At 41.6% G+C, this 16,654-nt stretch overlaps 1 protein-coding gene across 1 annotated transcript in view; it reads right to left on the bottom strand.

Moving 5' to 3' along the window:
* The window catches only part of mast1a (microtubule associated serine/threonine kinase 1a), a 48,861-nt gene that overhangs the window by 17,949 nt on the left and 14,258 nt on the right, over positions 1 to 16,654 (bottom strand). The window contains exons 2-9 of the mRNA XM_053417704.1: positions 15,725 to 15,813; positions 12,850 to 12,925; positions 12,235 to 12,307; positions 8,012 to 8,172; positions 6,845 to 6,920; positions 5,287 to 5,496; positions 5,072 to 5,173; positions 399 to 531 (exon numbers count right to left, since the gene is read on the bottom strand). Of these exons, the coding sequence (XP_053273679.1) occupies positions 399 to 531; positions 5,072 to 5,173; positions 5,287 to 5,496; positions 6,845 to 6,920; positions 8,012 to 8,172; positions 12,235 to 12,307; positions 12,850 to 12,925; positions 15,725 to 15,813 (920 nt within the window). The remainder of the gene's footprint in view (positions 1 to 398; positions 532 to 5,071; positions 5,174 to 5,286; positions 5,497 to 6,844; positions 6,921 to 8,011; positions 8,173 to 12,234; positions 12,308 to 12,849; positions 12,926 to 15,724; positions 15,814 to 16,654) is intronic.

The following is a 16,654-nucleotide window of genomic DNA, read 5'->3' as shown; positions in this document are numbered from 1 at the left end:
TGTCACATCACACTCCCTCTCCCTGCCCACCGCCCCCATGCAGCTTTTCCTATCCCCCTGAGAAACTGTGGCTCCCACCTTGAAATCTCTGGCTAAAAGCAGTAGTTTGACATTTTTGGGGGAAAAAAAGGTGTATTTTCCATCTCACTGAAAGTTAGATGGGAGAAAACTTGGTTGTGTCTCACATTTTACTAATCAACACAATGTAGTAAATTGACAAGCTGATATCTTAGTGCTTGGCTGGATAGTAAGAAGACACAGCTTCAGGAGGAAGAAGTTACAGCCATCACAAACAAGACAAAACATGTTAACACAGTTCCCGGGCTGCTGCTTCCCTGCTGGTTTCATGCTCAGCTGATCACCTCCTGGAACATTTCTTTTCTTTCTTTCTCTCTTACCCTCCAGTGGGTCTCTGGTCAGACCCAATTGGCTGATGATGTACCGAGGGATGTCTGCCTTCATCAGCTGTCCCTCCTTGGCATGATCCTCTGCTGCCTCAAGCAGATGGTAAAACTCCTCTGGGTTGAACTCCTGTTATTGAAAGAAGAAAATACATGAAATGCCAAAGGAACTGACGATATAAATGTACCTTAAAGCTGAAACTGCCACAACTGAGTCAAAATATTTCAAATGTAGTATTTGGAATCCAAATGGATATCAATAGGAGCCCAAAGTAAAAGGGTGGAAACAATGTAGTGGAAGACTGCCACTGATGATTTCACAAGTAGCGTTATAAAATATCTCACAATACATTTTAAACACCTGTAGATTGGTTTGAAGAGCAGTGCAGGATTCATAACACCTCTGAAAGAGCAGAGCTCTTAATCAGTGCCTGTCAACACAGTAGAAGATGAGCTGAAACAGCAGCTTCTGCTAAGGTATTAAAGGAAACCTTTAATATCAAGCAGATTTTCAGGACAATTTATGTTGATATGGGTGAAAAGTCTGAACTGTGTATGATAAAGCTCAGACGACTCTGCAGATAGAGCACAGGGCAAGCACACAGATGGGGACATGTCAAAGGTTGAATCCTAACCCCTGTCTCATTTTTAAATATGAATAGGAGGGGCTTGCTTAAAGCTTAGGTGCATTTCTATGCAGATTATTCAATAGTCTGCTCGGAAGCCTCATGTGCAGATTAAGAACTTTGGGAAGAAACTGAGAAATAGTAGAGTTTTTATTATCAGGACAAGGCCTTCCTCAATCTCACAGATAGTAAAACACTTGCCCAGGCTACGTTCTGAAGTGTTCTATACTATGGGGACATCATTTGAATTCATGCTGCCTCCTCAGAACTACATTGCCAATACTCTGTGGTACACCAGCTTTCTGTAGTAGACCCTTTTTTTCTGGTCTTCAATAAGCCTAAGGAGAAGCCTCCTTTTAGTTAGGCCATACGGGGCCTCCCCCTTCATATCTCTGTGGTCCCTTATCACTCACAAAGCGCTGCTGTGATTATCACTCCACTGGACGGCTGCTCTCCACCGGGTATCGAGGATTTACTCAGAACTCAGAGCAGCTTTCTCCTACTTTGCCCAGTCATCATGAAATAACCTCCAGAACTACAGAATCTACAGCTCAATGATTGTGTCTCCCACGGGCGACTTGGAAGCTTTCATAAAATACTGTGCAACCGAAGAGCCAGGTCTCCCTCAATAAAGAGATTTTACCTTCCTAAATAAATAAATATGTGGCACGGTGTTGCAGTGGTTAGCTCTGTCACCGCACAGTTGAGAGTTTGAATCCCAGTTTCTTTTCTACCTGTGATTGTGTGGGTTTACTTTGAGTCTTATTGACAGTATATTGACTGTAGTGTTAATGTTAATGTTTGTTTGTCTCTGTATGACGGCCTTAAGATACTAACAGTGGTAGAGCCCAAAAAAATGAATATCAGGGCCTCCGGAAACTTGGATGACACCAGCAGACCAGTATGGAGGTGTTATGATATGTTGTGTTTTTTCAGTTGTATTATTACGCCTGAAGAGTTTGTCAGTTACTTCTATGGTATTGGATTCTGCTCTAACACTGTTTACCCCTGAGACTCCTAAAGTGTTTTGTGGACTCAAACACTTCACCCACCCCTCCACCTGTATGGTGGTGAGTAGAGAATGAATGTATTTTCATTTCTGGTTGTACAATCCCTTTAAGACCATTATAATTATAATGTGCTGCATGGTCATTTTTTCCGTTATAATGATGGTATCATGGTTTATGTGAAAAATTACAAGTCAGCTGTCTAATTCTGACACATTCTAACTGTCAAATAATTTGGCAATTATTTTGTCTATGCCTATAAAATGGCAAAAAATAATGAAAACAAACAACAGTCCAAACAATACAAAAACTTTCCATTTTGCTATTTTACATTATATATAGTATGTAGTATGTGTGTGTACAGTATTTGTTTATCGTGGCACTGAAATGAGTGCAGAACAGTTAAGAGTTGAAGAGGTGAACTCTCTGCCGCATAGGAATAAACACATCCTCTGGCTCAGTGTGTTGATCACATATGAACAGAGAACGTATCAGAGAATATAACACCATATTGATCAGCTCCCCCCCCCCAGCCTACAGCCAGGTATCGAACCACCGGCGTTATCTCCCTGGTTAGCAGAAACAAAGGGATGTGATAACAGCTTACAAAGGATGACTGCTGATGAAGTGATGTTACATTGTGTTGCACCACATAAACGCATCACAGCAAATCCACAACTGAAGTACAATCACAAAAACTAGACTTTACTTTACAAGCCGCAGGAAATTCCTGCCCAAACACCTCTATGGAGCTGTCAGACAAACATAATCAGTGTTAATACAGCTCCCAACTTTAAATTGCTTTCTAGAAAACATCCTTTTTTTCCCCGATGAAAAAATCTTTTGTGGCTGTCCTGTGGGATTCAGTTTCATTCCTGTCGGTGGAATAACATTTTGATTAGAAAGCAGACCCCGGGGCAGCCCTGATCATTTCTTTCCTCCCCCACTCCTCCATATCTGCTCTCCTACACCAGACCCAAGTATGGAGATGGAGGCATTAACCTGCCTCTCTGATAGCTCGCTCTGCTCCAGGATAATATTCGAGGAGCTAAATGCAGACTGACTGTGACATTTTCCCTAGATCAAACCACACCACTGACTTGAATGCTAAATTAACTCTACTGGCCAGGACACTATTTTAGCCGTGTCTCTTCTCCTCTCTAACCAAAGGGCTGCAAGGATCTAAAGTCCCCTCAACATCCTGCCTGACCCCATCAACCTCTTCTGACGGTTGCCTTGGCAACAGAAAGATGAGCCACCGGTGCTGGGAGGAGGGACCACGCCAATGACGAACATGGGAGGCCATCAATCAGTGAGCTGATATCCATGCTGGCTAGGCCTCCGGTGTATAAACTTATTATTACTAAGTAAGTTTTGCTGAGTTATGTTCTGTATGCATGAAAAAGCTGAGGACACGGCTCCGGACAATTTGTATGTGCAGCTGAGAGGAGTGATGAACACGGAGGTGGAAAGAATATTGTCAAAGTTTTGAATTAAGTTGTAATAAAACCTCCCAGGGCAGTAAAATGCTGCAGCAGAGATGTGCAGCATTTCTGATGATACTGAGCTGCTCTGAATAAACAAAACCATGACCTCTACACTGCATAATACAGAGCATACAGACAGCCACAGCTCGTGTTACTGAAGGTGACAATACATTTACTGGAAGCAAGTGCACGAGATTTGTGAATGCAGACGATTAGAGTGAATAGGCAAATATACAAGTGCCGAAAGGAGGAGGTGAGGGAGTAGAGTTTCCAGCTCTGTGTTTTCAGCACACTTTCTGGCTTCACACGCTAAACACATCACATGATGTAATCAGGTAGTACTGCACTTTGTTTATACTCAGATCAGTTGCAGACATTCTCATTGACATAAGATAAAATAAGATGACACATTGCAGTAAGCACACTGAAGAATTTTGACATATGTACGTCCTGTTGTCATAACCTACGTGGGCTGTGTCTACCTATACTTGACAGTGATTGGTTTATAGAGGGGCCTGCATCTGACATTTTTTCACGATTTTGACAACAAGTGAGTTGGATCAATTTCTCACAGCATAGCAAAAAGTGGTATTTCCCTTTAAACAGAGATTGATTTACAATTTCATTACCATCAATAAGGTTTCCCACTGCAAATGATCCAAAACATTGTTTGCTTGATCCGGGCCGAGCGAGACCACCTCTTTTGGTCAAAATACATTTTGCACCAATGGTCTGCACCGTGGTCCGAGGCATTATTTTGGTCAGGACTTAACTGAAAGGTCAGAAGGGCTGGACCAAACAAGGTAGTATTACTGTATTGTATTCTCTACTTATTTTTCATGTCTAGAGTACTTGAGGGGACATATCGTGATAATGTTATAAAGTAAACCATTTCAATTTATTTCATTTTTATTTGTGGATTCTTTCTTTTCTGCAGCTACAGACTTGTCAGCACAGGGTAGATAAGTACTGCGAAGGGCTTGTATTTTGTTGTCAAGATCTTAGACTGAGATTTTTGCTATTTGTGTGCAGGTCGGTGTTACATTTTGGGAGTTTGTTCGGTATGTGAGTGCAGTCAGTGTCTCGTATGTTCTTATTCCTAAACTAGAGGATTTTTAACGACGACTAAAACGACGACTACTAAAACAAATTAAGTGTAAAAGATTAAGTAAGCGTTTTGAAGGGTGCCAATGCAGCTTTCTTGCTGTGATATAATTAGCAATGCAGAAAAACTGCATGCATGCAAAACCTGTGTTTCATCACTACTGACTAAAAGCACAATAAAAAGCCTGCCCTACTTCAACTGCTTGAATTACATTTCAACATTAATGAGTAGACGCTCCATCCCCATGTGAAGACTAGAGTCTCTCCCAGCAAATGAAGGAGAACATATTCAGAATATAAAAAAGAAAAAAACAATCTTGTCACTACATTCAATTAAAGCTCATTTGTCAAATCCGTATCAGTGTGTATTGAGAATCGGAGCAATTTCAAAGCCTTTTTTTTCACCAAACACAGGCTATGCTTTTAGACAGCAGTGTCAAACTCACCAAACACTCGAGGAGCCTGGCGGGACGAGATATGATGATGAAGAGCTTTTTGACCAGCTCAATGATGAAGGTGAGCTCCGAACTCTCCGAGCGCTCATAAGCCTGATGTGGACAGACACAGAGACACAGACAGGGTCAGATTGTGCGATGTAGTGTTGAACAAAAGCAACAGACTTCACTCATCACTACACTCCGCTCCATCTCCTGCGACTCACGTCATCCATAAGCTTCTCCAGGTTCTCCTGCAGTTCACAGAAGTAGACACTGGTGATGAGGTCCTCGCGGGATTTGGTCAGGCAGTCTCTGGACAGCTCAGCTATCTGGTGGTGGATAAAGCTGAGGACCCCATCGGCCAGTGGCAGGACGCTCTCTGGGGAGTAGCTGTGAATGAACTCTGCCAGCCTATCCTCCATCTGAGCCGTGGCCTGATTGAAGAACAGAAAGTGGTTAAACAGTCAATTATTGTCACGTTGTCAGGCGGGTGCAGGGAGCGTAATGTAATCACCTGTCAAAGATAATCAATGGGGCTCTGCTAATTTGGAGGACAATTAGAAAAGGCCTGAATTTGATGATAAATTACTTAAGCTAACACATCAGCAGCTTATAAATTAGATAAAAACACTTGTATCTGTTGTTACCTCAGCCAAGGTGGTTATGTTTTCATCTAAGTTTCTTTGTTTGTTAGCAGCGTGACTAAAAAACTAATAGATGGATTACCACAAAACTTGATGGGATGATGTGGTATTGGTCAGGAAAGAACCTGTGGGACTTTGGTGTAGGTAAGTGCTCTAGCAAGTGGTATTCTAGTTTCCAACTTACACTTGGACATAGAAGTATTTGACTCAATATTAAACATCTCAAACATTAAGTCAGGTCCATATCTCAGTATAGAAAGACATGTTTAAGAGCGTAAGTTCCAGGTTGAGCATGTTATGATCTAATTTAGTTTGTGCTTAAAATCCGGTACAGACAAGTCCAAACTAGGATCTCAAACATGGCAGACCTCCAGGAGTTTTAACATACCTCATTGTCAACAGCTTAACTTGAACAGTGCAATAAACAACACATAAGGGGCAGCCCTCTGACTGAAAGCTCTCTTTGTTTTGAAGGTCAGAGGAGAACGATAAACCTCATTCACAGGAGATAACGTCTCAGTGCAAGAGGTCATCCTCCCTGAAATCTATAATGTGAATGCATGTGTGAAGCTCTTGACAAATAATACATCACACAAAGGAAAGCCATGGCCTTCAACATCCTTCTAGTTGATGACATATATATATTATACATCTATGCTTTATATTCTAACAGCCTAGGATGATGTGGGGCTTCAAACATTTTCAAGGCCTTTCTGTGATCCAACGATTCACAAAGAACAATTCAAGGATTTCAGAGGGCTGTGAAATCAGATGTTGACCACTGCAATGTGTCCTCCAGGGTTCAGTGCTGGGACCTGTTTCATTTTCCTGGCCATACCAGTGAAATTCAGCTCTATGAGGGTAAAGGTACATTGCACGATGAGAAAGAGGGCTGACCTGGGCTGAAGCGGTGTATTCTACTCACTCAGTAGCCGCACACCATCCTGATTACAGGCGTTCAGCTTCAAAGACATGATCTGCTTTTTTCTGTAAAGATCTGCAATTAAACCTTTCACTAGATAAAGGTTTTAAATGTAAAGGAAATTCACAGTGGCTAAACAGCTGGTCACTGTTTGCATTGTGTTCGTGGGCATATTTGAGGAGCGTGTGAATGCAGAGTTGTTTGTGTGCGGCTGACCTTGGGGAAGCGCTCCTTGTAGACATGGTTCATCATCATTATTTCATTGTCATAGCAGGAAGGAGAGCGCCCCGGGCTGCAGAGAGACAAACACAGAGAGCAGGAGTGTAATCTACGGCGCTGACTGAGAATACCAAAGGAGACACGTCTGAGTAAAACAGAGAGGACAGAAGAGGGGAGGCGGCGTGTGAGACGAAAGAGATGAGATTCTGTATTTGTCACCTGAGTGGAGGATTATTTCACTGCTTCCCATCATGTCCATCGTCTGTGTACATTATGCTAATGGAGCGATCCGAAATTCAAAGTACTTTGTTTCTCTAATGGACTCTTGTCTTTTCTGCATATCATGCCACCCTCCTTCATCATAAGCATCAATACATAAGTCACATGTGGTTATACAACCCAATATATTGTACAGCTACTCATCCTATATGATGAATTTCACAGGCACAAACTCAGTTTGCATGCATCACAGCAGAGGAGACCTACATTTAACATCACATTACACCCATGACCTTGGCAGAGGTATGCACTCTACTGAGTGCTATTCTAGTTCATTTCTTTTCAGTCTAACCTTATTAAATAGTAGAATTCATTTATCAATAAATGGAAACATTTCATATTCACTGTGATGAATACTAGAGTTGGAACAGCAGTCGGGACGAGGAGCTCAATACACAAACTGAATACTAGTGAGCAGTGACTTGTTGTAGGTAGTTAGGTGTGGGTGCTGAATGCAGAGGCCCGTCGATGATAATAATAGGTGTGGTTGAACAACGTGCACACCAGAGACTGCTACTAATGAAGAAACTGCTTTACTCTAGCGAGGCTCAAAGCACTGGAGGGTTGGACTGACACTGATACAACAACAGTGGAAAATAACCTAACACTGAAAACATGTTCTCAAGTAAAGTACATGTATCTCAAGCTTGAATATTTAGAATTTGTGATTACTTCGATAGACTCATCTACCCAGTAGTATATATTAACAGTTTAAGGATAAGGTAAGTGCTACTTAATATTTTTCTCCTTGCACACTAATTTCATTTCAAACCAATCACTTTGAATCTTTATAAATATCAATTCCTTTCCTCATCTCAGGGATCAGTCATAAGTCGCTCCCTTTTCACTGAAGACAGGACAAAATCTTCATAGTCATAGTCTCACCTGAGACTCCGAGAGCGAGGGCGGACGTGAGGCGAGCGACGCCCCCCATCATCGTCCGTGATGCTCTCTGTGCTGCCAAAGTGCTTGGACAGGAAGTGCAACTCGTCCATGGTCGGCTGGAAGGGCAGCTGGTGCAGACGCTCCTGGGACGAGCTGGATGACTGGAGAGAGACACGGGAAAGAGACAAGGTTAAAAAATAAAGGACTGATCTTTGGTGGATCTTTTCTGAAGTCTCAGTTGCAGCTGCATCATCAAAAGTTGAAAAATGGATGATGAAGAGGAAATCTGAAACAACCAATGAAAACACCTTCATTGATGTGGAGTGAAAGTGGAGAGGAAGAGGAGAGGAGAGCAGGAGAGAGAAGAGAAGCGAAGAGAAGCGAAGAGAAGAGAAGAGAAGAGAAGAGAAGAGAAGAGAAGAGAAGAGAAGAGAAGAGAAGAGATGTACTTTGAGGTGAGTGGGTGGAAACAACTAAAACAAAGAAGCCGCTAAGTTGAAAGAAGAAGGGAAAGGGAGGTGCAGAAACAAGGAAAACATCCAGAAGGAGGTAGTGTGGGAGGGTAAAAACTGAATAATCTGTACTGAGATGACAGAGGAAGAAGACTGCAGGGAGGGAAGTAAAAGTAAAGTAAAGTAAAAGTTTACTGCCGCCTTAAGTGTCGGCCTCCTTGGGGGTTCACTGCAGCACTATTTCGTCTCGAAAAAAAGATTTTTCTTCAGCACAGGAAGGAGAAAAAAAACAGCCTGGATCAATCGGAGGCTTAATGAACACATCTCCCAGTGGGACGCCTCGGTTGGCTTTGGCCACACAACGATTTCTGCTATAAAAATCCATTAGAAACTCCATTCAGGTCTCAGCCACATGCAAGCTGCAGGATGCAGCAAGTCCAGTCTCCAGAATCAATTAATACATTCCCTGCAGACAGAGAGAGCTCCGAGACTGAGGAAAATGCCATTGGATCAAATGGCTGTCACAGATGAAAAATGTCTGACATAGGCCTTGCTCCTGTCTTGCACAGTGTGCTTCTCACTTCACTTAACTGCATGAAGATTATCTTCACTTGCATCTTGGTCACGCCCACTAGAGAGGCGAGGAAAGGGAATATGAGATGAGACTCTACTGCTTTCCCTTAATACAAACTGTTTTGAACAATCCACAATTTCTTAGACCTAGGGTTGATCCTGCAAAAGCTAAAGCAAGAGCAGGCTGCACTGAAAATCTGCAACCGATACATGCCGCCCAATTCCTTCAGTCCTGTGGTCAAAAGCTATGACAAGTAAGTATTTGAAACACACAGAGCATTTTTTATAGCTGATTTATGAATAATTCAATTCTGAATTTCAGTTTGTAAATCCATAAAGGCTATGATGACAGTGTCTCATTTTTGTAGAAACATTTGGGGCCTTAACTTCTTTGTGGTTTATTTTATCATCAAAGAAAGGGATAATTTATATTAAGAAACATTTTTTGCGTAAAGGCACCCTTGTTAATCATAACTGCAGTTAAGGTAGATCAAATGATTTTATTCAGATTGTGAATTGAATAAATTATAAATAATATAACAGCTGAGTTATATTTGTCTCAGTCAAAACCAGGCCAAACCACTGCGGCATCCAAATACCTATTAGATCAACAATAAAGGGAAACTGGATCTATGAACTCGGATGCAGGGAACTTGGGATCTGAAACATTTCAACCTTCTAACTTCCTCCAAATTTTACCATGTCTTACATCTGTAACTACTCCTGCAGCTTTTCTGCATACATTAAGATCATATCCATCTCTTCATACACAAAAACCTACACAAACAGTCACAAACACACATCCACTGCTTTAATCTGCTCTGCTCAGTATGCAAGGGTCCTGCTGTAACTAATCAAGCGAGTAATGGCCCATGTTAGAACCGATAGAGCGATGAGACCTGACGGGACGGATGAGGGAAGAGGTGGAGAGGAATGTGGTGGAAACTGAGAAACCATTGTCAACCCCGTGCAACAGTAAAAAAAGAGATCAATCAGTTGCCTACAGTACTGTGTGTACTGCTGGGAGACAGTGAATGAAAGAAATGTTGGTGACAAGCAGCAGATATGCAGAGGAAGTGATTGCGTTCAGGTTGGAGACTGAAATGTACAGGGAGGGGATTATAAGGCAACACCTTGCCTCCATCTGAGCGACACACACATCAAGGTCCATTTCTCAAATGGACTATTTACCAAATGGACCTTGGCGGTGTTCATTCCCCTTTGAGTCATCTCCCACGCTCCAAACATTATTCTCCCAGACAAAAGTGAACATGATTGTTGTCTCTGTTTGCCTCTAAACACGTTTCACTTCCACCTACACTTGTGTTTATTTATCTCTGTTGCTCTTCTTGACCATCAACCTCTACTTCTTCACGGATGGAGTGATGGATGGAGAAATATTTCCTGGAACACTGGTTTGCGATTGCAATGCAGAGATACTGGTTGAAATGGTAAAATTTCATTGCAATTATCACTGCCCCACTTTTCCCCCCAGAAAAGTCAAGCCAACACCAGCACATAAATCAGGTCGATCATATCTTAGCAACGGAATAGTTGCACCATTTTTAGGTATGGTTTACATGTGATGCATGTTAAGTAGCCTCAGGAGTCAGACACAGAACATAGAGGTGTGTGCGGGTGTGTGTGTGTGCTTGTGTATGCCTGGCGTTTAGCTGCTGGTGTAGCGTGTAATCATTTCAAGCGTATCAAAAGTAGGTGATACAACCTCAGAACATGAATTTACATGCAGAAGAGCAGACGCTGATTTTATGCATGAAAATAGATGCAAATAAATTATTTGGGTGAAATACATATTCATGCGAAGTATACATAGCCCACCTCATCGAATTAGCGATGGAAGAACAATCACACACAGTTTTGCGTGTCGAGCTCTTGACTCATTGAGCCAAATTAGGAAAAGATGAAAAAGCAGATGCCTTACTTTATTTTTCTCTGATATAAATAGGAAGAAAATAAGAAATGACTTTTTACTTGTTGACGGAAACTTGAAGGAGTTTGTCCATAAAAACATTATAATTATCTCCAGAAGCATCACATTTAAACTCAGGGGACTTCTAAAGCACTGATGCTGCTAAAGCGTGGTATGGCGTTTGATCGCCACAAGGTTTGAGTTACAAGGACACACTTAGTCAGCTCTATGCTACAGCAGGGAGAGGATGAGGTGCAGTGGCTGCTGCAGTAACAATACATGATGGGTTCAGGAAAGTTGCGGCTGTACTGTTGGTCGCATCTTTAAAAGAGATAAATCACAACGCTCTTCTGATGCAGGCTCTTAATGCGTGACATGACGTTGATATGGGAAATGTTTTCATCCCACGATGTTCCAAATACAGAAGATCAGAATCTGCTATATTGGCATAGAAGGTGTTACTTAAATTATAGTGGTGGATGGTCCGCATAGTACAGTACAATAGCATGTGAAAAGAAAGTAGAGAGGTACGCAGCATATTGAAAACACTGACCAACACACAAAGTATTGTATGTATGTATGTATTGTAGTATGTACACACGTCAAGCACTACAAGTTACAAGCACAGGAATCGAACCATCCACCCTGCACTGAGTGGCCAAACCACTCTACCACATAAACTACAGCCAGTGTGGATGTGAGAGGCTTTTCTTGGCTGTGAATGGAGAATGAACTGTACTTATACAGCTCTGTACAACCTAAGTGAGACAAAGCGTTTTACAATTTTCCTCTCATTCACCCATTAACACACGATTACAAAGCAATAGAGCTGCAGCTGCCAATTCAAGGCACAGACCGAGGAATTCAGAGCAATAACCTCTCTGTATCATCCAGATCTATGATGCATCAGGATAAACATCGAGGTCAATTGTATCACAATGTTTCTGCTCCAATAAAAAATTAAAAATCAGCTAGGCAAATGTTTTATGACGAAGGAAATACTCTCAGGAAATTCAATAAAGTACTGGACTGGTTATGGGACATGACTGATCCACATTCAGTCATTACAGTCATTTAGTCACAGTGGGTTGTTGTTTTTAGTGCCACAGCAATCACCTGCCTCACGTAACCTTGCAGTGAGTATATCAAATTGATTTCATACAATATTCTTAGAAAATAAAAAATGACTCCAATGCGTTTCACACAGTCTGGTAAAGAAATATTTAAGTGAAACTTCTTTATCTTTATCAACTTCCCCTTAAACTCACCGTTGAACTGGGCGTATTGGTTCCATATCCTGACGAGGGCAGGGACGCCAGGGACCATCTTCGACCATCAGCCCTGAGAGGACAAGTGGAGGAAAAGAAAGGAGAACATACGTTAGAACAACTCCACCATAGTTTAGTATCATTGCTTGCATGTTTTTCCTTCTTCCAAGCAACACAATTGTCAGTTTAACTGCAGCCATTTCACCACCTTCCTCTCCTTTCAGTTTATCCTATAACACATTTGCTCCTTTTCTTCCTCAGGCCTTTCTCCAGCTGTCCCCAGGTTTGACACTTCCTCTGAGTGAGCGATGAGGGACACGCGTCTGGGCCAAATCTTGGCACCCCGCTTCCATCATGTCACTCTGCTGTCACGCCTCTGTCACACACACACACGCAGCTGGAGCAATCTACATGACAAAGATAGAGCAGCGGCATGCAGCTTCACCCTGCGTGCGTGTGTGTGTGTGTGTGTGTGTGTGTGTGAGACTGCAGGCTGCTGTGTTCCCTAAAGAGTTCAACCGTGCCAGTGTGTGTACGTGTAAAAATAAGCCTAATCTATTTAGCGCTGTTCTCAGAACGTGTGACTTGTCGTGTGAATGAAGGAGGGATGTCAACCTTCGAGAAGAAGCGAAGGAAAAGTGGGCGGGTCCGCTTGGAGAGAAGTTGCGCGGGCTGTCCAACGGACTGCTTCCTGTTGGCAAAACAGAGAACACACAGTGTGGATTATTTCATTTCGGCCTTTAGGTGATTATACACTGAACACGCTTTGAAGGAAATAGTTTCAGCAGCGCGCCAAAATGTACGTTTAGTTCTTTCAGGCATTAACAGAAAAATCACTGTTTTAATTTATAATTAAAAACTCTGTATATTCATCTTGAATCCTACTTATAATAATAATCTTGTCCTAGATTCTGTCCTACAGTGTTAAATGATTTAAGATTAAGTTAAAAAGCAATGATGCTCCAACTATGATCCAATAAGCGGTAGAGATAATGGATGGATGGAGTTAAAGAGCAACTTAACACCAGCGAAGAATCCTGTTCCTGTTGTGGTGATTTGTTGTTTTGTAGCACCACAGGCTCGGTTTGACTGTGCAGAAGGCTCAGATGAATCTGTTTTCCTTAGAGCTCTTTGTGCATTCAGAAATCTTCCCATTGCTTTCTATGAAGGTCAGTATTTCATACGGCTGTGCATCTTGAACACTCATATGCTTGCTTTACTACGGCAAGTGTGAAATCTCATATCATCAGCTGTGTTATAACTGCTTTAATACGTTTTTAGTGTAATGTGTGTGATTAAACGTAAATTACTATCCCGGTATTTAGCCATTCAGGTTATATGTTGCCAAGTAAATCAAATGTTTGGATAAGACCCAGTTTTGAGTTTTTTCTTGTGTTGGTTCAGAACAGATTGGTGAGAATCCAAACACTCCTGCAAAACCCTGGATACTGAATAATGTAAACATGGACATGAATAACCAGGTTTTTCCTGTTCGATGGAAACATGACATTCTAAAAATGGATCAAAACCAGGATACAGGTGACGACATAGTCAGGGATTCTGATGTCTGTTGCTTGTATTTTTCCTTTTTGAAGTGTCTGACACAGATAGAACAGGTGTTGCATAATTTTATAATCGAGCGAAACATAACTCAATATTGACATTGACTGTTAAGGGCCATATCTCACATCGGCACACAAGTGTGTTTGCTCGTTTCAGACCAAAGCAGTTGCCATTTTCCTGCCCAGTGAACACATTGTTTGCATTGTAAATAAACCTGTGCCCACCTGAGCCTCCATGGACATGTCTGTCTGAAAATTAGGTTTGGTCGGGTGCACCGTGTTGTTATCTTGTGCTTTTGACTAACAAAAGTCAGGTGTCACTGGTGCAGTATTTCACACAGTAATGTGTGTACTCGGTGTGCTCGGATCGTTCAAATTATAATTAAAAATAAATAAACAACTAAATATATAAAATATTGGACATGAAAAAGATCTAGTGGCACTGCAGTGTTATGATACAACAGAGTATTGGGACCATTGTGAGGGAATACAAATTCAGTAGAGAATTCGAGAATAAGGTCATAATATTACAAGAATAAAGTTGTGTATGGCTATATGTTATTTTAGAGGGGGAATAAGGAGATGATTAAATGAGGAATGTGGAGCATCTTGTTATGGCATACTTTAGTATATGTTTCACAAATAACAAAATAATAATGTGTGGCCGAATCAAGCACCCAGTATTCTAAGTATCTAAGGACTTTGAAAAGATCCTTCAAGAAAATGAGTCTATAAGAAAGAAAGAACCACAAAGACTTGGAGGAAATTGCCTCTTTATTGGGGGAGGATCTTCGGTAGCGGTCGACTGAGAGGCCATCGTTACATCTGTCTGATATTTAAAGGGGTTTTGTAGTTTCTCAGGAAACTATGAGATTGGTTAAAGAAATTGGATCCAGGCGGAGAGGAACTCCAGACAGCACTGACTCCCCTTGGTGCATTTTTTTTTAAACCTTCATTCTTGTAATAGTAAGACTAACATCTCAATTACAACTTAATTCTCATAATATTATGAACTTATCCTGGAGTAATTTTTGTTTTTTTTAGCCCTAATACCCACTGAGGAACTGTGGGAATCACTGCATCAATGGTTTGAATTTGAGTTTGAAGTGACATTGTACTGTATTAGTTGGAGTCAGTTTGCTCTTTAAGGCTCAATGTTTTCTCGTTGAGTATTTAAAAAAATAAAAAATACTACATTTCCTGAATAGACGATTTTTTTGTCTGAAAGCTGTTGTTAAAACCTTGGTCCAGACAGCACCCCAGAATATGAATCCTTTTGTCGGTAAAGACAGTCTTCTAACAATATTATAACTATTTAACATACTCACCACTGAGTATTAAATACATTTATACAGGCACGAGAAATTCATACCCCCCCAATGTATAAGGGTTTAAAGTTGCCTGGAATATCAAACAACACCATTACACACAGCTGTTTGCAGGATGCATAGCGATGAGGTAATTTATTGTTATTCTCATTCTGATTTCATTCATCTTGTTTTTAAGAGACCTGGAGTTGGCGAGGAACAGACTCGTGATCGCGGGTCTGTACGGGTGATTTTTTGGGTGCTTAGCCTTTAGCCTTTAGCCTAGCCCGTAGCCTTGCCCGCTCCTCCTGCTTCTGTTTCCTCTCCCTCTGCCTAAACATAGGAGGACTTCCATAAATCGTTGCTCTGACCACGCAGGGTAATCCATCCCCGAAAACACAGACATTGAGAATGGTATATAGAAAAAGCCAATTTTCTCCCTGATTGTCTATTTGCTGCTGTAGGTCATAAAGAGGCAGGATTATGAATATAAGACCGTTTCATAACCATTTAGAAACTCCTTGTAGGGGCTTTAAGTAAGCATATAGAAGGTTCCTATATGAGCCGGCCATGCTGCTTAGTCTGTTATTGTGTGATGCGTTAACTCTTTGATATACTGACCGATGTGTCCAGGCAGTGGCGAGTGCGGCCGTGGCAGGGTGGGGGACGTACTGGTGAGGATGAGGCTTTTCCGGTTATTGGTTCTGCAACTACAACAACACAAGGGAGAAGAAAGAAGGGGCACGTCAATATTTGTCTTGATTATACCTTAGACTCCATCGACACCAGTCAGATGAAAGCTGGTACAAACACCCACCGATCACCTCCAGGTTAATGAATATACTGTTTACGTGTTTGGCCTTGAGCACACTTGTCACCCCGAGTGAATGTACAGCCTGGAATACAATAATGTCCACGTGGCTGTGAGTGTGTGTATGCTTTTGTATGTTGAGTACAGTATGTGCTTGCTCGTGTGTCAGGCTGTGACGTAAGATTTTATTGACGTCTTCCCACTCACAGGGGGGAGAGCGACAAAGCAACAAAGATTTTTAATTTCCTCCAAGTCCAGCCCCACGTCGGTAGCTGCCATGAAATTTAACAGCAGGACGGAGAGATGGAGAGAGAAAGAGAGAGAGAGAGAGAGAGAGAGAGAGAGAGAGAGAGAGAGAGAGAGAGAGAGATAGAGCAGAGGAAAAGGAGAAGGAAGGACAGGACAGGTACAGACCGTAATGAGGATGTGGAATTATTGAACCATAAATGCTTCACTCGCTGTCCATGCTGCCACCACTTGATGTTTCAACGAATAGCTTGAAGGAACACACACACACAAACCCACACAGACTACACAAACTACACACACATCGTTGTGTCTCGGTGACTTTAGAGGAAGTTAAATTAACTCACATTGATTTCTGGAGATATACTAGTAACCTTAGCCATAGTTAGTACTAAGCCTAATCCTAAACATAACCTTAACCTTCATAAAAACCTAACATAAACCTTAACCTTCCCTTAAAACATGGATTTGTGTTATAGGTACTTGCTTTTTTT

Source organism: Pleuronectes platessa, chromosome 3 (assembly GCF_947347685.1).
Source record: "Pleuronectes platessa chromosome 3, fPlePla1.1, whole genome shotgun sequence".
In the NCBI taxonomy this organism is placed as follows: Eukaryota; Metazoa; Chordata; class Actinopteri; order Pleuronectiformes; family Pleuronectidae; genus Pleuronectes; species Pleuronectes platessa.
This window is presented reverse-complemented; position numbering and strand designations above follow the sequence as displayed.